This window comes from Bos javanicus, chromosome 2 (genome assembly GCF_032452875.1).
Source record: "Bos javanicus breed banteng chromosome 2, ARS-OSU_banteng_1.0, whole genome shotgun sequence".
In the NCBI taxonomy this organism is placed as follows: Eukaryota; Metazoa; Chordata; class Mammalia; order Artiodactyla; family Bovidae; genus Bos; species Bos javanicus.
The window spans coordinates 59,217,908-59,242,026 of NC_083869.1; the positions used below are offsets into that span (position 1 = coordinate 59,217,908).

At 40.0% G+C, this 24,119-nt stretch overlaps 1 protein-coding gene and 1 pseudogene across 1 annotated transcript in view; one reads left to right on the top strand and one right to left on the bottom strand.

Annotated features, from left to right (window-relative positions):
- The window catches only part of HNMT (histamine N-methyltransferase), a 92,642-nt gene that overhangs the window by 30,940 nt on the left and 37,583 nt on the right, over positions 1-24,119 (bottom strand). The window contains exons 2-3 of the mRNA XM_061438994.1: positions 9,907-10,053; positions 410-462 (exon numbers count right to left, since the gene is read on the bottom strand). Coding sequence (XP_061294978.1) covers positions 410-462; positions 9,907-10,043 — 190 coding nt within the window. The 5' untranslated portion in view covers positions 10,044-10,053. The remainder of the gene's footprint in view (positions 1-409; positions 463-9,906; positions 10,054-24,119) is intronic.
- Positions 14,975-18,590, top strand: LOC133260537 (histone H3-like centromeric protein A; annotated as a pseudogene).

Sequence of the window (24,119 nt, forward strand, 5' to 3'; positions counted from 1 at the left end):
ATCCCAGGGATGGGGGAGCCTGGTGGGCGGCCGTCTATGGGGTCGCACAGAGTCGGACACAACTGAAGCAACTTAGCAGCAGCAGCAGCAGTTTTAATAAACTAATATCTTCCAAAAGTAAAGGAAAATGGCTTTTCTAAAGAATGGACAAAATTGCCATCAAGCAGTATGAAGTCTGGTGGTTTAGTCGCTAAGTCACGTCTGACTCTTGTGAACCCATGGACTGTAACCTGCTACCCAGGCAAGAATACTGGAGTGGGTTGCCATTTACTTCTCCAGGGGATCTTCCCAACCCAGGAATCGAACTCAGGTCTCCTGCATTTGTAGGCAGATTCTTTACCAACTAAGCTATGAGGGAAGCTCATGATGTCTGGAGTGAAATACAAATTTTAAAATGCATTGTTCATACCTGCACCACCGCCAATGCTTAGAATCTTAATTTCAGATTTTATGTCTCCAATCCTGAAAAAAAAAATTATGTAGTTTAAGAAAAATGTGCCAGGCAGTTTATAAAATCTGATTATCAAGTCTAATTAAAGAGAACAGATGAAATTACAGTGAACAAAAATTAGGCCAACATGAAAGGTGTTGATCATTTCAGTGGTTATATTGCTGTCTTTACAAATCTTTGGAAGTAAAGATTCCACTCATTAACAGTCTTAAACTGGGATACTTTTAGAAATAGCACTATAAACATCTGAGAGGTAGGAAATGGCATTTGTTTAAAGACTGTTTGGAGAATAAAAGCAGAAAAAGTGACTTTTGAGTCTGGTCATTATAATAAGCCATTCATTGTAAATGGGCTTCCCTGGTGGCTCAGATGATAAAGACTCCACCTGCTGGGTTCAGTCCCTGGGTTGGGAAGATCTTCTGGAGAAGGGAATGGCTACCCACTCCAATATTCTTGCCTGGGGAACTCCATGGACAGAGGATCCTGGTGGTCTACAGTCCATGGGATCGCAGAGAGTTAGACATGACTGAGTGACACACACTTCTTTCATTGTAGATGGGAGAAAAGCTGAGGTGATTCATACTATCTCTATGATAGTTGCCTTCTTTCCTTCCTCTTGCTAACTTCCTTTCAATAAACAGATGTTAATTAAACATTTATTATGTGCTTGTCCTAGGCACTGATATATAAAAATGAGGAAGATACTACTTTTCTCTCAAGTTGAATTGTGAGATAAGAAAAGCCAAGTTTATGACTCTGTATAGGAATAGAGTGGACTTGATGGACTGGGATGTGATAGTAGGACTTTCTTTAGAATGATGTAAAATATTTTTTAAAAAAAATAATGGGTCAGAAAAAAGTAGGAGATGCACAGTGACTGCCACATGTTTCCAGTTTGGATGACCAGGTGAAGTGCGGTATCAAAAAAGATGCTGGGGGATGTCATTTTATGACAAGTTTATGTTTTGTCAGTTTTTTGTTTGTTTTGTGTTTTTAGGATTTTGATAAATCTGAATTCAGCAGATATTTGAATATGCAATATTGAAGCTGGGTAGAAGAGAGATTGGGATCAACGATGTATTCTGGAGAATTATCATAGAGTAATGGTCAAAACTAAGAGAATAGATTCTATCACCCAAGTATATTGCAAAGAGAAGAGTAGTGGGATTATGACACAGTGCCAGGTTTTAAAAGTAATGGGATAATGGGGGAACACACAAAGAAGACACAGAGGGAAACAGCAAAACTCAGAGAGGTGATCAGAGAATTAGAGAAGGAAAAAAGCCAACGATAGTGTCAGAGGCATAAGAGTGTACAACTAAGTCATAAAAAAAGAAGACAACTCTTTGTTGAATTTGGCAATATGAATATCTGATAACAGCAGCTTTAAAGGAGGTTGAGAGCTGGAGTCAGATGGCAGTGGGATTAAAAGTGAAATCGATAAACAGAAAGAAGATACAGAGATTTTTGAAAAAGGATGACAGAGTGAAAAGGAAAAAGAGGAGATTGGAGGGGAAACATGAACTGAAAGAATGGTGCTTGTTTGTGTTTTGGGATGCTAAACAAGCTTGGTTTTTGGCTAAAGTGAGGAGCCTGCCCAGAGAGATAGGAAGAACACAGATTCAACCAGAGTTCTTAAAAATACTAGAAAGCATAGAGTCAACGACATCTGTGAATGAGTTGCCTTCCTCTAATTATCTTCCAGCTCATGATCATGAGTCTTAATATATCCATCGCTGTCTGTGCACTTGATTAATTCTTGAATATGCTTCTATCTGTGGATAGAATAGTGAGGTTACAGAGCAGAGCACCTAGGCACATAGCTTGGAATCATAGCTTACTATTATGTTACCATGAATGAATTATTCTCTGTACCTTTATTACTAAGAAATAGGATAATAATACCTCCTACCATATAGGGCTATAATTATAGTATCTGCTTTTTGAAAGAGCTGTGAGGATTAAGTGACATAATTTATGTGAATCCTTTAGAAATGTGTCTGCATATGACAAATACCCAACTTATTATTGTTCTAAGCACAGCTAAGTAATTTATATGAATCATTTTTCTGAATCATTTATATGAATCTTTTTCATATATGAAAATTTTTTATTATTGAAATACAGTTGACTTACAGTGTTGTGTTAATTACCATTATAGAGCAAAGTGATTCAATTATATGTTGATATATATTCTTTTTTATATTCTTTTCCATTATTGTTTATCACAGGATATCAAATATAGTTCTCTGTGCTATATGACCTTGTTGTTTATGAATTCTATTTATAAAAGCTTACATCTGCTAACCCCAACCTTCTGCTCCATCCCTCCCCAATCCCTTCCCCCTTGGCAACCAGCAGTCTGTTCTCTATGGCCATGATTCTGTTTCACAGATAGATTCACTTGTGCCATTTTTTAAATTCCACATATAAGAGATCTCATATGGTATTTGTCTTTCTCTTTCTGATTCACTTCACTTAATATAATCTCTGGTTGTACCCATGTTACTACAAATGGCATTATTTTGTTCATTTTTATGACTGAGTAGTATTCCATTGTGTATATACACCACATCTTCTTTAGTCATTCATCTGTTGATGGACATTTAGGTTGTTTCCATGTCTTGGCTATTGTGACTAGTGCTTCTCTGAACATAGAAGTGCACATATCATTTAGAATTACAGTTTCGTCTGGATATATGCCCAGGGGTGGGATTGCTGGAATCATATGATAATTCTGTTTCTAGCTTTCTGAGGAACCTCCATACTATTTTCTATAGTGAGGGCACAGGCTTACATTCCTATCAACAGTGTAGCAGGATTCTCTTTTCTCCACATCTTCTCCAGCAATTGTAATTTGTTGACTTTTTAGTGATGGTCATTCTGATCAGTGTGAGGTGGTACGTTATTTTAGTTTTGATTTGTATTTCTCTAAGAATTAGTAATGTTGGGCATCTTAATATGTGCCTGTTGGCCATCTCTTGTGGGGTCACTGCTCCTTTCTCCTGGGTCCTAGTGCACACAAGGTTCTGTTTGTGCCCTTGCAGAGTCTGTTTCCCCAGTCCCGTGTAAGTTCTGGCGGCTCTATGATGGGTGTATGGTGACCTCCTCCAAAAGGGCTTATGCCATAACCAGGTCTACTGCACCCAAAGCCCCTGCCCCCACAGCAGTCCTCTGCTGACCCATACCTCCTCAGAAGATACCCAAAGTTCTGTCTCAGGCTTTGTGGGGAAACCTGTATGCAGGTCAAGAAGCAGCAGTTAGAAGTGAATATGGAACAACAGACTGGCTCCAAATTGGGAAAGGAGTATGTCAAGGCTGTATATTGTCATCCTGCTTATTTAACTTATATGCAGAGTACATCATGAGAATGCTGGACTGGATGAAGCACAAGCTGGAATCAAGATTGCTGGGAGAAATATCAATAACCTCAGATTTGCAGATGACACCACCCTTATGGCAGAAAGCAAAGAACCAAAGAGCCTCTTGATGGAAGTAAAAGAGGAGAGTGAAAAAGTTGGCTTAAAATTCAGCATTCAGAAAACTAAAGTCATGGCATCTGGTCCCATCACTTCATGGCACATAGATGGGGAAACAATGCAAACAGTGACAGACTTTATATTTGGGGGCTCCAAAATCACTGCAGATGGGGACTGCAGCCATGAAATTAAAAGACACTTGCTCCTTGGAAGAAAAGCTATGACAAAACTGGACAGCTTATTAAAAAGCAGAGACATTACTTTGCCAACAAAGGTCCATCTAGTCAAAGTTATGGTTTTTCGAGCAGTTATATATGGATGTGAGTGTTGGACTATAAAGAAAGCTGAGCACTGAGGAATTGATGCTTTTGAACTGTGGTGTCGGAGAAGACTCTTGAGAGTCCCTTGGACAGCAAGGAGATCCAACCAGTCCATCCTAAAAGAAATCAATCTGGGATATTCATTGGAAGGATTGATGCTGAAGCTGAAACTCCAACACTTTGGCCACCTGATGCGAAGAACTGAGTTATTTGAAAAGACCCTGATGCTGGGAAAGATTGAAGGTGGGAGGAGAAGGGGATGACAAAGGATGAGATGGTTGGATGGCATCACCAACTCAATGGACATGGGTTTGGGTGGACTCCCGGAGTTGGTGATGGACAGGGAGGCCTGGCGTTCATGCTACAGTCCATGGGGTCGCAAAGAGTCAGACATGATTGAGCAACTGAACTAACTGAACTGAACTGATTGGCCCTCTCTAGTAACTCAGAAGGTTAAGAATCTCCCTGTGGGTGGGAGACCAGGTTCTATCCCTGGGTTGGAGGATCCTCTGGAAAAGGAAATGGCAACCCACTTCAGTTTTATTGCCTGGAGAATCCCATAGACAGAGGAGCCTGGTGGGCTACAGTCCATGGGGGTGCAAAGAGTCAGACAAGACTGAGCAACTAACACTTTCACCCTTTTCATTGGCCATCTGTAATGAATTAACCCTTTGAATTCTTACAACAGCTCTGTGAGTTAGATACTATTATTATTCCATCTTATATAGTATGATGATACCTAAGAATTATTGAAAAGTTGCTATTTTTCCAGGCAAGGATCTAAATGCATTACATGTAACAACAACAATCAGTTCAGTTCAGTGCAGTCACTCAGTCATGTCCGAGTCTTTGCGACCCCATGAATTGCAGCACACCAGGCCTCCCTGTCCATCACCAACTCCCGGAGTTCACTCAAACTCATGTCCATCGAGTCGGTGATGCTATCCAGCCATCTCATCCTCTGTCGTCCCCTTCTCCTCCTGCTCCCAATCCCTCCCAGCATCAGAGTCTTTTCCAATGAGTCAACTCTTTGCGTGAGGTGGACAAAGTATTGGAGTTTCAGTCTCAGCATCAGTCCTTCCAATGAACACCCAGGACTGATCTCCTTTAGGATGGACTGGTTGGATCTCCTTGCAGTCCAAGAGACTCTCAAGAGTCTTCTCCAACACCACAGTTCAAGAGCATCAATTCTTCGGCACTCAGCTTTCTTCACAGTCCAAATCTCACATCCATACATGACGACTGGAAAAACCATAGCCTTGACTAAATGGACCTTTGTTGGCAAAGTAATGTCTCTGCTTTTCAATATGCATCTAGGTTGGTCATAACTTTCCTTCCAAGGAGTAAGTGTCTTTTAATTTCATGACTGCAGTCACCATCTGCAGTGATTTTGGAGCCCCCCCCAAAAAAGTCTGACAGTGTTTCCACTGTTTCCCCATCTATTTCCCATGAAGTGATGGGACCAGATGCCATGATCTTCGTTTTCTGAATGTTGAGCTTTAAGCCAACATTTCCACTCTCCTCTTTCACTTTCATCAAGAGGCTTTTTAGTTTCTCATCACTTTCTGCCATAAGGTGGTATAATGTACATATCTGAGGTTATTGATATTTTTCCCGGCAATGTTGATTCCAGCTTGTGCTTCTTCCAGCCCAGCGTTTCTCATGATGTACTCATGATGACAACAACAATAAGCTACTATTTATAGCTATATACTATAGCCCTCCCCACTCTGCTCTCTACCTCCTGACAGGTGATTGAATAATTCCTCCCTGAGGAAATAACCCATCTTACCGATAAACTTATCTATATTGGTACCTGAGAATCCTCCATCAAGAGCTAAGTCCACATCTCATTACTACGAGTCAGCAACTCAACAGACTATTTCAGTACGTACACAAAGAGGTTCTGAACCAATTTTTAGTGCCTCATATTTAACTGGATGGACAACCAGGGCTTATCAGGTAGTTGGGGAGCTCCCCTAATTAGTCATTAAGTCATGTCTAACTCATTACAACCCCATGGACTGTAGTCCACAAGACTCCTCTGTCCATGGGGTTTCCCAACTAAGAATACTGGAGTGAGTTGCCATTTCCTTCTCCATGGGATCTTCCCAACAGAGGGATTGAACCAGCGTCTCCTGCTTTGCAGGTGGTCTCAAGCATTGCAGACTGATCCTTTACTGACTGAGCTACCAGGAAAGCAATGACAGAGAGACCAAAAGAAACAGAAAAGGCAAATTCAGAAGAAACATTCAGAAAGCCAAGGAAAATTTTATAATAGATAAAGGAAGGTAGACTATCTATGAAAGATGAACAGGATGCTATAAAAAAGGAATATTCTTGGAAATTAAAAACACAATACTGAACAATAGAGGGCTGAAAGATAAAATTGGGAGAAACTGGAAACATAAGGAAATTGGAGAATTGATTTAGGAGGTCCTCTGTTTGATGAATAAAAGTCCCAGAAAGACAAAAAAAGAGGGGAGGAATGATTAAATAATACCAAAGCTTCCCTGAACTGAAGGATCTGAATCTTAATTGAAATGGCCCAGGGACTACCCACAAAAATGGGTGAAAAACACCCATACCATAAATTATTATCTTAAAATTTCCGAATACTAGATACAAGAAAAGATCCTAGAAAGGAACCAAAAACAAAACACAGTAGCAAAAGGTCACAAGCTAAAGATGAAGAATTTGAATGGCATTAGGTTTCTCAGTAGTAACTCTAGTGGCTATGGTGGTGGTTTAGTTGCTAAGTCATGTCCGATTCTTGCAATCCCGTGGACTGTAGCCTGCCAGGCTCCTTTGTCCATGGGATTTTCCAGGCTAGAATACTGAAGTGGATTGCCATTTCTTTCTCCAGAGGATCTTCCCAACCCAGGAATTGAACCTGGGTCTCCTGCATTGCAGGCAGATTCTTTACTGACTAAGCTATGAGAGAAGCCCTCTAGTGGTTATAAGACCATGGAAAAATATCTTTAAATTTCTGGTATAAAATCATTTTCAGTGCAGAGTTTTATACCCTAACTGTTTAACTCTAACAAAGATGAGCAGAGAGAAGGCATTACTTCCCATGCACTCTTTCTTAGAAAGCCCTTAAAGGATTAGCAGGGGGGAGGGGGAGAAAGATTAAAGAAACCAAGAAAAACACAACATGGAATTCAGAATCAGAGAATTTAGTACTAGAGAGAGGAGAAGAGAATTTCTATAAGGTGAAATAACTTCCCTTATCAGGCCAAAACCAAATCAAGCCAAACTGGAAAAAAAAGAACAGAGAAGTCCAGAAACAGTGTTCCCATGAGGAAAAACAAACAGATTACTTGATCTGTTGGAATATATTGAGAGGTTAATATTTCTGTTTAGGGTATAAATAGTGGTAGGTACATAGAAAACTAAGAATATAAACTAAAATCAATAGGTAACTCTAGGAAAAACAAAAAGTTATACCTGAAATGAAATGTAATGATAGTATAAATGCATTGTTCAGTTATGAATAATATGTACAGACAAAATGATATAAACTAATAAAAATTTAGACACATGTAAGGTATATATGCATGTATAAACACACACATATATATACATGCTATATATGTACATATATATATTGTATTGACATGGTGGGGAGACAGATGTGCATGTTTATTTAGCACTTTTAATACATTAAAATTAAGGAAGAGAATAACATGTTATTTAGAATTAGGAAAGAAAATTCCATAAGAAATAAGTAAATGATTTCAGAATGTTGAAAGTCATTGTCTCTATAGAGAGCATGAATCAGGAATGAGAGTGGTTAAGGCAGGAAACCACTGTTTTTGTTGTTGTTGTTATTGTAAGCTTTTCAGAATCATTTGACTTTTAAAAATATGAGCACATCTTGCTTTAATAAAAATGAAAAATTAAGCAGACATGTTGCCTATTGATAATTGATAAACAACTTTAAGTAGCAGTTTTGAAAGTCCTTTAGCTAAATCTCATTTCACATCACCTTCAGAAAAAAATTGCTTTAAAAAAATATGATTCAGATGATTTCTAATTGGATCTTACCACTATAAGGCAAACTTAGTTACGCCTTTGAAAATTCTTCAGTAGTTCACAGATTTCACATTCAGTATTTCCAGTTAGACTGTATACGCTTGAAGACAGGACAGGGGGTCATCATTCATTATGTTCTGTGCATCCATCATATGTCTTCAAACCAAACTGATGGCTGAAGTAAACTAAGGATTTGCATAACCACAGACTAGAACACAGATGCTTAGTACTGCAAAAGAACTCAGAAATCAACTCATTACCTTTAATTTTGGAAATGAGCAAAAAGACCCAAAGAAACTATAGTTTGTTTTTGGATAGAAAATTGTTTATTTGCTGTCTGCTTTGATTTTTGCTTTATTTTCCTATTGTATGTGTGCTCAGTCACTCAATCCTGTCCAACGTTTTACAGTTCCATGGACTGTAGCCTACCAGGCTCCTCTGTCCATGGAATTTTTCCAGAATACTAGAGTCAGTAGCCATTGCCTCTTCTAGGGGATCTTCCCCACACGGGGATCAAACCTGTGTCTTCTGCATCTCCTGAATTGGCAGGTGGATTTTTCACCACTGTGCCACCTGGGAAGTCCTATTACCCTATTATTTATTAATATATAACAGTTAAAAAAAATTGAAAACTGAACCATGACAGATAAAGGATAGAAAAGGAAACAAAATTCCATAAATTATACATCCAACAATGCCTTCTCTAGTCAGGCAGATTTAACTGCCCTGGTTAAAGAATTTCAGGCCTATAACAGAAAAATCCGACACAAAGACTAAAATATCAGTTGTTGTGTGTGTTGTTTTTTTTTTTTTTTTTGCTATTGCAAATTGGATCCACAGTCATTTTTTCCAGTTTTCCATCATTATTTCCTGAAGCAGAGTCAGGTTACAGCAGTCCGCCCCCAGATAGGTGATTTGATTATCTTTACCATGTGGAATCTGTTACTCTCATAATGCTTATCAGCTCTGGCACAAATTGAACACATTAATCACCAAAAAAAACAAACAAACCAAAAGCAGTCTGCCAGAAGGATAAGAACTAGTGAGTTTCATTGATAATGGAAAAATGCTTAGGTAGGGCCACATTGTTAATATTAACTTGAAAGTAAAAAGACAATTTTTCTTTTGGAGAGTGGTAACTATGATAAAGGATATGGAAAATGAATTTAAATGGGTGTTAGAAGAATTGAGAGGCATCCACTCAATCCCCAGGGGTAAACAGTATTTCGTAATTATTTGATTCTAATTCAAAGAACACTAGACTCTGGGATTTTTTGAAACATAAAATTTGGAGGAGAGCCGAAAAAATCTCATCTCAAAGATTTGGATCTTATCTTTTCCCATAAGAACGTGAATTTGTGCCTTCAAAGGGTTAACGCTTATCTCTGAGCAGCTTGAAATCCGCACAAATCAGAGCTTTTGAATGTTTCTAGTGATCGGCTCACTGAAACGCGGCAGCAGGGGCACAGGGCCGCTCGGGGACAAGCCAAGCTGCCATCAGTTCCCCTTATCCCGCAGCCCAGCCTGCCGGCCGGGCATGACCCATCTATCACTGCACAGAGCGCGCCCAGGCTTGTCCCTTGCACAAAAGACGGCCTGTGTTTTCTGCCGCTGTTACCTTGCTATTATGCCCGGCAGCTTCTTGTCCATGAATTCCTGCATACACTGGTGCTCCGTGGAATTGCTGAGAAACCTCCGGAAAGACTCAACGTATCTGCTGTGGTCAGTAAACAGGCTCCTCATGGAAGATGCCATTTTTGGTTTTCTGAAAGACAGGGAGGGAAGGGACGTTTTACTTCCTTCCTTTCCCTTCCTAGTTCCTTCTTTCTCTCCTCACCCCCCCCACCGGGTTCTATCCAAAAAAAAAAAAAAAACACACAAACAAACCAAACCCCACAACAGGCCTGCTTTGAATTGAAAGTGCTGCCAAGGCTGGGTGTGCAAAAGCTGATACTAAATCAGTATTTGCACAGGACTTTGCCCCTGAGACTTCACCCGGCCACAGTTATCTTTTTTTTTTTTTTAATTTTTTAAAAGATAAATTTATTTATTTTAGGCCACAGTTATCTTAGAAGAAGAGGAGGTGGTAACACAGAGCAGTAAATCCATTGCTGAAACTTGCTTTAAAACTCAAGTTCAGAATGTTGTAAAAGCAGACAACATTCAAATTACTTCCTGTTCTGGCAGCAGTTCCCAGTGGGAAAGTGGCCACCAAAGCGGTAACAACAATGACAGAAGAAACAGGCCAGTTCAAGGCTTTCCTTCTTTTCTAGAGGCAACTGCTGAATCTTTGACAAAAGATTGTCATCTGCCTCCAGGCTTTCTGTAGGAGAGTTTCCTGCCTTCACACCCCAGCACATTTAAACTTTAAACTCTGCTGCATTTCTTCAGGTGCTGCTTAGTTTGCTGTGATTCAGGAACGGAGCTTTTGGGTTGGCCATAAAGGTCATTCGGGTTTTTCCATAAAATGTTATACCAAAACCCTAAGTGAATGTTTCAGCCAACGTCAAATTAACTGAAAGGTCTGAGAAGCCTGTTTGGGGGATGAGGGTGGAGTTGGGAATGAGGAATATGAGAGCCCAGTCACAGGGGAAGAATGCAGGACACTGGAACCCTTCAGTCCATTGGAAGCCTTCCCTAAGTACTTCTGAACAAGGGATTCTAGACTTCCAGGATTGGATGAGTCTTTGGAGGCCATATGGTGTCCCCTGTCAAAAGACTCAAAGTGTTTGAGCCTTTTATCTAGGAAATGGTCTTTAAGAAGGCCACCCCTATACCAGCATGGGATATTAATTATAATAGAATCCAAATCACGGAGCAGTTATGAGAATTAAATTAATTCATACACCAGTCTTAGAAATGTGTCTGCCTAAACCATTCTCCTCTTCTGATTCTCTTCCAAAGCTGTCCTGTAAGCATTCAGCACGCTCCTCAACCCTCTTTTATAAGCACCTCATGGTCTCACTACTTAGAGCCATGGCTTTTATCCAAGGGGAATGGGAAGTCTGGAATGAACTGTGGGAACTTTACTGAAATACGAGCTTCAGTTTGCTCATCAGTAAAATGGGAATGAGTTATGTTTCATAGGTTGTAGTGAGATTTATATAGATAATATTTATAAAGTCCTTTTAGCATGTTAGTACTGCTTAAGGGGCAGGCTGGTCCTTTCAGCAATAACAAAACAACCAAAAAGCAGTTATTTTATTTATGGAACTGAAAATTGAGTTTAATATTTATTTTCCCTTGTCACCAAATATTACTTTTCTTCAGATGTTTTTCTGATCAGTTAACAATGCAAAAGTTATTCTTAGCTTGTGGGCTGCACAAAATCAGGTGCTGGCCTGGATTTGATCCATGGGCTCTGGTTGTCCTTGTGTGCTTGTGCTCAGTCATGTCTGACTCTTTGTGACACCGTGAACTGTACCCTCCAGGCTGCTCTGTCCATGGAATTTTCCAGACAAAAATACAGGAGTATTAGACAACCCAGGAGTGGGTTGTCATTTCCTCCTCCAGGGGCTCTTCCCCACCCAGGGAATGAACCCCTGTCTCCTGCATCTCCTGCATCGGTAAGCAGACCCTTAATCTAGCTCCTAGGCCTCCCTCCATACACGTAACTGCTTAACTCCCATCTCTATGCAGCCAGCCTCACCCTCTTCATACTGACTCCCACAAGCTTTAATTCATCTATTACCATTTTTCACTCTTCTATTTAGACCTCAATCCAGATCATTCAGTAATTTATCTACTGAACAAATATTTAATAAGGGTTTACTGTGTGCTATTCTGCTGAGAAAAAATAACCTTAATCTTGATCTTCCTACAGAAAACTACCTTTAACTAAAACTTCACTTGAGGCCATCACCGTCTAACTTACTGTCACATCTTCCCCAACAACCTGCTTTACAGATGTGACTCACTAAGGATTTCCTCTCCATTCTCATTGCTTCCATGATGTTTGAGATTTCCCGCCCCCCACCCTTTTTTTTTAACCTATTGTGCTATTTTTCTTACTGGCTTTCCTGCACTAGGAGTCACACAGATCCTAGAGAAGTTTATTGTCACTGCCAGATTCAGTTTTTGAAAGCACAGTTTTGATAGTCACTCCTCTCCCCCCAGATATCTACTGTCTGTCTCCTCACTGATCTCCAAGTCCAAGACTCATTCTGTGACCCACCCCCACCTCCAAATCATGTAGATTTATGTTTCAGTTTTATTGAGACTTGCATTGGATCCCTGCAAACTCTGCTGCTTATCTGAATATGTCCCTGTGTTTGCCTGCCTGGACCTCTCTTCATAATAGATCCTCCCTGTATATAAAGTGCTGCTGCTTCTGCTGCCCCACCCACAAAAATTTTTCCCATTCTCCTGAAGCTACCACTTTCATGAAGCCTTCCATATTTCCCTCCAAAGGATTAGCACTCATGTACTTAATTTCTGAGCCTCTTGTAACTTTGATAGCATTTGTCTTTGTGTCATGGTTTATTAATGTATTTGCCTCGTTTCCCTGGCTGCTCCCCATGTGATTGCTAGTTCAGAGAGATAGAAACTGTGTCACAACTACTCTGTCTGACATGTGCTGCTCACAGTAGGCTTTCAGTTATTTTAAATGATTAAAAATGTGCTTGATCATTTTCACTCTGAAGATGCTTTCCATAATCAGGTTCTTCAACCTTTTTCTTGTTGGACGACACTAACTGTTATTAACACAATCAGAGTTCCATTTATTGACTGCTAATGTGCCTGAACTTTTCAAATTCAGTATAAGATTTTTACTTTGTAGTCCTTCTGTGAATGTTCCTACATGGCAGATAAGAAAACAGATTCTGAGGGGTTGGGTCCTTTACTCAGTGTATCTAGGGTGTGGTAGGCTAGGCATGTAACTCCAGTCTGTCAAATCCCAAGACCAATGCTCTTAAAAGTCTTTATATTCAGCCAAAATCTGCACATATTACCTCCCTATAATTTCTACATAACACTCTTATCTCTGGTTATTTAAACAGAATGATTCTAATTCCTTGTCCATATAACTAACCCATTAAAATTTTTGAAATTGACTTATGGAATAGCCCTACTCCCAAAGGTGTCTCTTTCATAGTAATTCTTAGTCCATTTGGACTGCTCTAACAAAAATACTACAGAATGAGTGACTTAAACAACAGCATTTATTTCTCATAATTCATTTTTAAAATATTTATTTTTGGCTATGTTGAGTCTTAGTTGGCACCTGGAATCTTTCGTTGCAGCTCATAGTCTTCTCTCTGTTGTAGCTCTTGGGCTCAGGGGTTGTGGTTCAAGGGCTTAGTTGCCCCACAGCACGTGGAATCTTAGTTCCCCAACCAGGGATCAAACCTATGTCCCCTGCATTGCAAGGCAGATTCATAACCACTAGACTGCCAAGGAAGCCCCTATTTCTCATGAAATAGGGACTGGAAAGTCCAAGATCAAGACCTAGCAGATACATGTAAGGTGAGGACTCATTTCCTAGTTCTTAGACAGCCATCTTCTTGTTACATCTTTACCCATAAGAAGGAATAAGCAAGCTGTCTGAAATTTCTCTAAGAGTATGAATCCCATTTGTGAGGGTTCTACCCTCATGACCTAACACCTTCCAAAGAACCCCCCACATCTAAGTACAATCATTTTAAGAATTAAGATTTCAGTGTATGGTTTGGGTGGGGAAGGTACACAAATATTGAATCCATCAGTTCAGTTCAGTCTCTCACTCATGTCCAACTCTTTGTGACCCCATGAATCGCAGCACGCCAGGCTTCCCTGTCCATCACCAACTCTGGGAGTTCACTCAAACTCACGTCCATGGAGTTGGTGATGCTATCTAGCCATCTCATCCTCTGTCGTCCCCTTCTCCTCCTGCCCCCAATCCCTCCCAGTATCAGAGTCTTTTCCAATGAGTCAACTCTTCACATGAGGTGGCCAAAGTACTGGAGTTTCAGCTTTAGCATCATTCCTTCCAAAGAAATCCCAGGGCTGATCTCCTTCAGAATGGACTGGTTGGATCTCCTTGCAATCCATGGGACTCTCAAGTGTCTTCTCCAACACCACAGTTCAAAAGCATCAATTCTTCAGTGCTCAGCCTTCTTCACAGCCCAACTCTCACATCCATACCTAACCACTGGAAAAACCATAGCCTTGACTAGACGAACCTTTGTTGGCAAAGTAATGTCTCTGCTTTTGAATATGCTATCTAGGTTGGTCATAACTTTCCTTCCAAGGAGTAAGCGTCTTTTGATTTCATGGCTGCAGTCACCATCTGCAGTGATTTTGGAGCCCCCCCAAATAAAGTCTGACACTGTTTCCACTGTTTCCCCATCTATTTGCCATGAAGTGATGGGACCAGATGCCATCATCTTAGTTTTCTGAATGTTGAGCTTTAATAAGTGTTATTGAGTCCATAACATGTCCTAATTATTTTCTTTATAATATATTGCATTTTTAAAAATATATAGCTTTATATAATGCATTACACTGGTCTCCTCTTTGGACATACTCTAGTTTATCAGAGTTTCTTTAAAAAATGATGTTTGGAGATAAACAGTATCTCAAAGACTACCTGACCAGTGCAAGTATTACTGTCCAGGCTTTGATAGACTAGACTTGTGTTTCTCTACAATGTTATGCCTAACCTAATTTCTTTCAGCTGCTCTACAGATGGCGGGGAATGGGCGGGGGGGAGGCACTATGACAAATAATCTAGAAAGTACTGTATTTTAATAGCTCCCTCTGGATATTAATAAGTGTATATTAAAGGTTTCTGAAACCTTTCTTAACATACCCTGTTGAAATGCAGATACATTGTGGCATTTCTCTGATTAGGCATTTAGCCCCTCCAAGAAAGAAAGAGGAAACCTTGTTGCTTTCAACATGACTTGCACTTGACTAAATGCTGGTTTTAGCAATCACAACTTCCTTTTAAAATTGCATTTAGAATATCCATTTCATAATCTGTAACTCATCTGGAATGTGGTGGAGATTAAAACATCTAGTTGCTGGTTGGAATTACTAAATTTTGAGAACCCTCTTTTCCCCTCTTTTTTGAAAATGTGGGCAAGCAGTTTAGCACATCTGTCATTTGCCACGACGTCTCCAAGATTGGTGGCAATAGCATCATTATTGCTGTTAGAAATTATTTCAGTACATCGGGATCTGATTCTTCAAGGCCTTGAAAGATTGTTAAATTTAGAATTCTTAGATATTTTTTAACCTACTTTGGGCTTCTGTCCCCTATTACCTGCCACTCCTTGGACTGTTACTGTGTCAAAGTGCCTTCCATGCATTATCTTACTTAATACTCCTAACCCTCTGGGGATGGAACTATTGATATCATCAAGCAAGACTCAGAGCAAATAAGTTGTATGAGATCATATAATTCATGAAAGAAGAGTCTGGATCCAAATTTATGTTGTTGAACTCCATGTATCATTTTTTAAAAATTACGTCATATTACTTCTCACTGTTTTTGTACCTTTCCAACATGAAGATTATGTTCCATGTTAGAGACAGTTAGAACAAAGAAAAAGTGGAGTAATTCTGTATTGTTCCAGTTATCTCTTAATATAATACTCTCTGTGCTAGGTCAAAAAGCAAAGGGTTTCCCTTGTTTATTCTTATCAGTCTGTATTTTCTATACCAAAAAACAGAAAAAGGAACAAAAGAGAAGAATAAACATTAGCAAAATCCTAAATTGATCCATTTTTATTGTACATAGAATTCTTTGGTTCTCCATTCATCCTGATATATAGTCTTCTGAACACTGTTATTATTGGACTGGCTTCTTATCCTATCCTTAGTAATATGCTGCATAGCCTAGCATCTATGTATATGACAATGGTAATATTGTTAAATTATCATAATCAAATAGAAGAGTTCCATTTTGTTTTCTCTTGGCAAGAAAGGAGGAAGAAGGTATTTTATACAGATTGATTGGCTCACTTGATGTGTTTGTTTCTTTGAAGTTTAGCAAGTAAGTTGCCAATAGTGGCCTTGAATGGAGGTTTGAAATCAGGAAATCATAGTACACAAAAATTTAGAGTTCAAATAGATTGGCATTTTCAGGCAAAAATAATGGGTATCAGGAATCTTAGTTTCAGCAGGACAGTTGGCTAAATTTCTCACGAGTATAGAAACAAGCCAAAAAGCAAGAGACTCAGTGCTATACAAGCTTAACCCCTTACTAACTAAACAACACTGGATAAATGATGTAAGCTTCCTCCCCTACTTTCTGTGTTATATGTAAATGTGGAGAAAGAAGGTGAACTAGATGAACTTTAATATTCCTTGAAGTCCTGATTAGTCTTCATCTTAAAAAAAATTATTGTGGGCTCATGAAATTAAAAGTAGATTCATAGCTAGTACAGCCACTGTATCAAAAGACTGTCAATAATTGATAACCTAAAGATAGTCTCTGGATAGGCAGCCCTTGACTTTATATAAGATGTCATTGTGAAACAGGTAAGCACAAAATCTGACTCCCTGTTAGATCTGTTTCTTTTACTTTAACCTTTGCTTTCCATTACCTGTTGCTCAGCTGGTTAAGAATCTACCTGCAATATGGGAGACCTGGGTTCGATCCCTGGGTTGGGAAGATCTCCAGGAGAAGGAACGGGTACCCACTCCAGTATTTTGGCCTGGAGAATTCCGTGGACTGCATAGTCCATGGGGTCGCAAAGAGTCGGACACTGAGGACTTTCACTTTTTGTTACTTTTGTTGCTATAATCAGTAAAAAGATGCTGTCTACGGTGCGGGCAATTCGAACAGCACCCAGCCAGGGCACGCGGCCGGGGAGCCCCGGCCCTCCCAGCCTCTGCCCCGGTACCCAGAAGATCTAGAAGGAGCTGTGGGGCCGCAGCCCTGCGCGCCCACCATGGGCCTGCGCCGCCGGAGACGAAAGCCCAAAACACCAAGGAGGCACCCTGCGAGCCTGGCTCCCACTGCCCGCCAGCCCCCCTGTCCTTAGGCACATCCTCCTGTCCACTTGCTCGCCAGAGACAGAGATCCGAACTCTTCAGAAGACCACACACCTGCTGTTAAGAAAGACCCCCTTCTGCCGCCTGGCAGGAGAAATATGTGTTCAATTCACTCGTTGTGTGGACTTCAGTTGGCAAGCCCAGGCCCTGTTGGCCCTACAAGAGGCGGCAGAAGCGTTTCTAGTTCATCTCTTCGAGGATGCCTATCTCCTCTCCTTACAGGCCGGCCGCGTCACGCTCTTCCCGAAGGATGTGCAGCTGGCCCGGAGGATCCGAGGCATTCAGGAAGGCTTGGCTGAGCTCTGGCCACCCGCCCGAGTCTCTGGTTGATACCAGAGCTTCTGCCTGTAGCCAGGACCAGATCCACGGAATACAAGGTGTTGCCTGGACTTGCTCTCTCGAAGCAGAGTGTGCGAGTTGCTTTCATAGTTAGTTGTTTTTTAGAAGAAGACTGCATGGCTTTCCTCTGTAACAGAGGTAATATATGAGAGAATCAACACATTCCAGAAATCCTGAGAATAATTTTCAGATGAAGAGACTCTAAGGTTGACTTCACTTTGCAAGTTATTCATGTGACTGATGATTTGGAAGACATCAGATTTTCTAGGTTATGGGCAAAAAGGATATTTACTGGGTATTTTACATCTTCTTGTACCATTTAAATTTTTTACCATATATATATATATATATATATATTTACTTTTATTTAAAACATGATGGAAAAAAATAAGACCAGTCAGTTGCATGGAACAGCCTGGTGCATCCAGCTTACAAATCTCTGTCCTTCAGATTGACTTCATCATTAACAGCAGAAGCAAGTTTGTCTGTGGACTGTACCTGTCATCAGATTATACAGCTTTTCAAAAACTCAGTTGGGATGAAAATAGAAAATTGTTAAGGTTTGATATTCTGGCTCCTTCTGGTAAATTCCTGCCAAAAATCATTCAGAAATTCCAACTTGTAGTATTTATTTTATTCTTTATTTGCAAATCATAGACAATGCATCATAATTTATACTTCAGAATTTTTCATTCCAGGATTTTAAAGAGCCTTTTCAATGATTTTACAGGTATTTTTATAACTTCCTTGTGGGGAGATAATAAAAATAATTCTTAATGAAAAAAAATTGAAGCAAAGGTACTGTTATACATAGATTATACTGTGTTCTTTGTGTGTTAGCATTAAATTCTTCATTTGGACACTTTGCCAACAACCACAACTTAAACAAGAGAATTGAGGGATGTATCTTTGCCTCCAGTGGAGTAGAGTATGAGCCGATAAAATCCTTGCCCTTCTCTTGTAACTGAAAGCAGTTTAAGAGACTTCAGGGAAATAGGAAGTGCCACCCGAAGACGTTTAGATACTGTGTGTGATGAAAATGATTAGTGAGGGCGGGTACTAATAACGATGCCTCAGCCAACTGAATTCAAACTAAAGGGAAGGACCAAGTTCTGTTGTTTGATAAATTTTAACCCTTTGTAAAAACCTTTTCCTGTTCGACATCAACTCATTTTTATGTAAGCATTGGAATAAAGCTTATCTATGAATACAAAAAAAAAAAAAAAAGATGCTGTCTATAGCTATAAGCCTACATGATGACCTTGGGGAACCCTGCTCCTCTACCTGAATGTTAAAGTCCCTTTGTTCAGCTCACAGGGAGACTTTCTGACCTTGCCTGTCTGTGAAAGGCTACAGGAAAGAAGAAATTAACACATCCCCTCCCCCAGGCTTTTCTTTACTTCCTCACCTCCTCTTTGCTCTATAAAAGAAACTAGCACCCAGACCCTCATAAGATGACACTCTAGGACCCTAGGCTGCCATCTTCTCAGATGCTCGACTTTCTGAAAAAAGCAACTTCAGTTCAGTCACTCAGTCGTGTCCGACTCTGCGACCCTGTGAATCGCAGCATGCCAGGCCTCCCTGTCCATCACCAACTCACGGAGTTCACTCAGACTCAGGTCCATCAAGTCAGTGATGCCATCCAGCCATCTCATCCTCTGTCATCCCCTTCTCCTCCTGCCCTCAATCCCTCCCAGCATCAGAGTCTTTTCCAATGAGTCAACTCTTCACATGAGGTGGCCAAAGTACTGGAGTTTCAGCTTTAGCATCATTCCTTCCAAAGAAATCCCAGGGCTGATCTCCTTCAAAATGGACTGGTTGGATCTCCTTGCAGTCCAAGGGACTCTCAAGAGTCTTCTCCAACACCACAGTTCAAAAGCATCAATTCTTCAGTGCTCAGCCTTCTTCACAGTCCAACTCTCACATCCATACATGACCACAGGAAAAACCATAGCCTTGACTAGATGGACCTTTGTTGGCAAAGTAATGTCTTTGCTTTTGAATATGCTATCTAGGTTGGTCATAACTTTCCTTCCAAGGAGTAAGCGTCTTTTAATTTCATGGCTGCAGTCACCATCTGCAGTGATTTTGGAGCCCCCCCAAATAAAGTCTGACACTGTTTCCACTGTTTCTGTATCTATTTCCACTGTTTCCCCATCTATTTCCCATGAAGTAATGGGACCAGATGCCATGATCTTCGTTTTCTGAATGTTGAGCTTTAAGCCAACTTTTTCACTCTCCACTTTCACTTTCATCAAGAGGCTTTTTAGTTCCTCTTCACGTTCTGCCATAAGGGTGGTGTCATCTGCATATCTGAGGTTATTGATATTTCTCCCAGCAATCTTGATTCCAGCTTGTGCTTCTTCCAGTCCAGCATTTCACGTGATGTACTCTGCATATAAGTTAAATAAGCAGGGTGACAATATACAGTCTTGACATACTCCTTTCCCTATTTGGAACCAGTCTGTTGTTCCATGTCCAGTTCTAACTGTTGCCTCCTGACCTGCATACAGATTTCTCAAGAGGCAGGTCAGGTGGTCTGGTATTCCCATCTCTTTCAGAATTTTCCACAGTTTATAGTGATGCACACAGTCAAAGGCTTTGGCATAGTCCCAGTTATTGACCGAACTGGACTAGGTAACATTTGGCCATATTTTATTAATGTAAATTGCTGAAGCTCACACAAGCGATGATATGTCATATGTCTTGTTTTTAATGGCACGGTTGTTTCAACCACACTTTGTTAACATGGTCTTGTTTTAATTAAATTATAACAGAAAAAAAAAAAAAAGTTCCACAATACCTAGAGATGAAACAAACCAAACAAAATAATGCAGAAGAAATATTTGGGGAATTATTACTTAATAGGAAGAGGGTTTTTTGTGCAGACAAATAATGTTAAAATCTGTGGATGAGTAAAGAGTGATGTTCTAGAGACATAAAGCTTGTACAAAATGTTCAAGGGTGATAATCAGATAAGACAAAGAAGAAATAGTCTAATAACTTAGTTCCTATTTAATAAACCAACAATTTTAAAAGTCACCTGAAAAAGTCTAGATCTCCTTGCAAAGACAGAGGTTGGTAAGTATTTAGAACCTGGTAAATTATCAGGAACTAGATAATTGACAAAAAAAAGAAAGAAAGAAAAACATAAAATAATACAACTCATCCAACATGCTTTCCCTGAGTCTGTAATACAGATCATCTCAGTTACTGACTCAGTGACCCTAAGTTTTAGGTCTCATGTTGAATTAGGGATCTAGTGAAGGTTAAGGGTTCATGTAAGAGAAATTTTTATAAAGAGAGCAGTCGTGGTAAGCAAACTTCTCTGGCATTTGATGCAGGGGCACGTGCTCAAGAATATTCTCAGCTAAAACATCCCTCCACCTGGGACCTTGGCTGTGAATGATTAGAAGACTAAAAGGATGCACTTGCCCAAGGGGTCCCAAAATTACTTTCATTAAAAAATCAAAGTTATAATTTACATGCAATGAAATACTTAAATCTCAAGTGTACAGGTTGAAGAAATCTTATGGATGTATACATCCTAGAAGATTGAAAGTGAAAGTTGCTCAGTCATGTCCAACTCTTTGTAAGCCCATGGACTGTAGAGTCCATGGAATTCTCCAGGCCAGAATACTGGAATGGGTAGCCTTTCCATTCTCCAGAGGATCTTCCCAACGCAGGGATGGAACCCAGGTCTCTAACTACTGCCTATAATCAATAATACTGCCTATCCCCCTACTCTAGATAACCACCATTCTGACTTTTATCCCCATAGATTAGTTTTTTCTGTTCTTGAACTTCATTTGAAAGCTCCACACAGAATGTATTCTTTTATGTCTGGCATCTTTGGCCTATCATCATATTTTTAAAATTCACCCATATTTTTGTAGGGATGGGGCTTCAGCTATTCATTCTTTTTTTAATGCTAGACATTATAGTGTATAACTATTTCATAACTTTTAAACCTTTTTTCTCTTAATAGATATATAGGCTATTCTGGCTTGGGCTATTATGAATAGAGCTGATAGAAACATTCTTGTACATGTCTTTGATGGAGATAGGCATGTTTTTTTGTTACCATGACTAAAATGTCATAGGGTAAGCACGTGTTTAGTTGTAGGAGGCATTGCAACAAGGTTTTGCAAATGTCCACAATCACTGCCAAAGTATGAGGATATTAGTTTCTCCACATCCTCATCCTGGTATTCTCATCTCCACATCCTGGTATTACCCATCACTATTGCTTTGACCCTCTGGGAATATATCATAGCAATATTGCATAGTGGTTGAATTTGCATTTCCCTCAGAGTAATGATTCTGAGTGTTTTCAAATACTTGTGAACCATAAGAGTTGGATATAGTCTTTAATGAAGAGCCTGTTAAAGTCTTTTGTTCATTTTTTAAAACTGTGTTATTTGCCCCTTTTCTTATTGATTTATGCAATATTTGTTTTTATATTCTAGACATCTTATCATATGTTTATAAATGTATGTGTATACATGAACTATCTTCTCCCAGTCTGTGGTGTGCTGTTCATTTTTTGATGATGCCTTTTGAAGAATAGAAATTCATCAATTTATCCTTTTAGTTCCTGACTTAATCTGAAAATACATGTGCTTAATAGAATGAAGTCAACAAAAACTAGCCATGTACCTTTTATTCCTTTAGCCATTGGAGTAGTGGAGTTTATTGTTGGAGTTTCAGGAATCTCAAGAGCTGATTGATATCACATTTGTTGCTTAAAATCAGCCGTATTGGGAATATTTACACTATGAAAATTGGCAAACAAAAGGAATCAATACTTTTTCTCCTGGAGGGTGGATTGTGAAACAATTAGCAGCACATAGCTGCTTTTAGACCTGTGATATGGACAGCCTTTTGGTAAACTGGCTGATTTGGCTAATGCAGCAAAGACCTCCCTTTCCAGCCTGCAGCGTGAACTTACTGAAGAGTTTGATCAATCAGACTCTGGAAAAAGTAGTACCATCTTCAGGCGTATCTTAATTAATTGGCTGTATGCTCACCATGATCTAGAGGCTGATCTTAGTATGTTATCAAATGTAAGTCCATGTGCCCGATGCACAGTGAGGTAAAATAAACTGAAACATCAGAGTTTGGAGCAAAGCCAGGTGAGGAAACTCGTGCCTCAGGCTCCCCAAACCCCAGATTCCTTGAAGTGTTTCTGCAAAGCCTTTTCAAAGGCCAGGTGTGTGTGTGTGTGGCGGGGGGGGGGGGGGGTCCAGGGTACGTGACCAGCTTGTGCACAGTTCTCTGATTGATGAGGTAACAAGGTGGTGTCATAGGGTTAGCATTATCAGTCTCTAGGTGAGTGCCAGTAGATCTGGGGGCTATATGTTTATGATCATCAAGTAGTTCATTTCTTCCTTTCAGTTTTTAGCATCTGAAAAACTCAGTAACTATGCATGAGATACTATTATCTTGGTATTTTAGAGAGGAGCTAAGACAGAGGATATGGGGGAGGGGTCTGCCCTGGTCAGACCTTGTAGGATCCTGCTCTGTTACAAGCATAGCTTCAGGTCTGCTTATAAATAGTAAGATGTTAGTTAGATTATTTATGTTCTCTGAGCCTTATTTTCTTGTCTGTAAAATAGAAATAATATCTACCTCACTGTATTTTGTGAAAATGAGATATACTGTATAAAAGTGCTTGGCACAGTGTCTAACACATGGTACAATCTCTGGTGTGAGACAGGCTTCTCCAACCTTCATGGCCTTCATTTATAGGATGAAGACAATCATGAGATTCAAGTCCAAATAACAGAATCCATGTCAAGAGGTCCAGTGAAGTGAAGTGAAGTGAAGTGAAAGTCGCAACTTTTTTGTGACCCCATTGACTGTAGCCCACCAGGTTCCTCTGTCCATGGGATTCTTTAGGCAAGAACACTGGAGTGGGTTGCCATTACCTTCTCCAGGGGATCTTCCCAACCCAGGGATCAAACCCCCATCTCCTGCATTGCAGGTAGATTCATTACCATCTGAGCCACCAGGAAAGAGGAAATTTTCAATATTGGGAGCTAATTGTAAAGGTACTAGGAGAGCTGAAATGGTCAACTGAGATGCTGAGATACCCCACCAGGAGCTCCTACCACCTGTAGGGTTGGAGGGATGAAGGGAGAATGCATGTTACCAAAGCCCTGAAGCCCAGCCTGTGTAGTAAAAGCCAGAACAATGGAGGGGACACAGGTGCTCTTGAAGATGCTGCCTGAAGATGAAACAAATGGGCAGAAATGCCCAGCATCTCTCCTTTTTCTACTTTCTCATCTTTATCACTTTCCTTCTTTACTAAAACTAACTGAAAACCAGTTGGTAGGAAAGCTTAGGTGATGTAACTTGCAGGACTCAGCCCCTTTCAGTATTGCACAGAGCAGGGGAAAAACCAGAAGTAAATCTGACAGCAAACAGGCAATAATAATTAGCACAAGTGCCTACTAGGTCAATTTATTGTGAGAGTTAAAATTTTTTTTTTAATGGTATAAAGCAAAA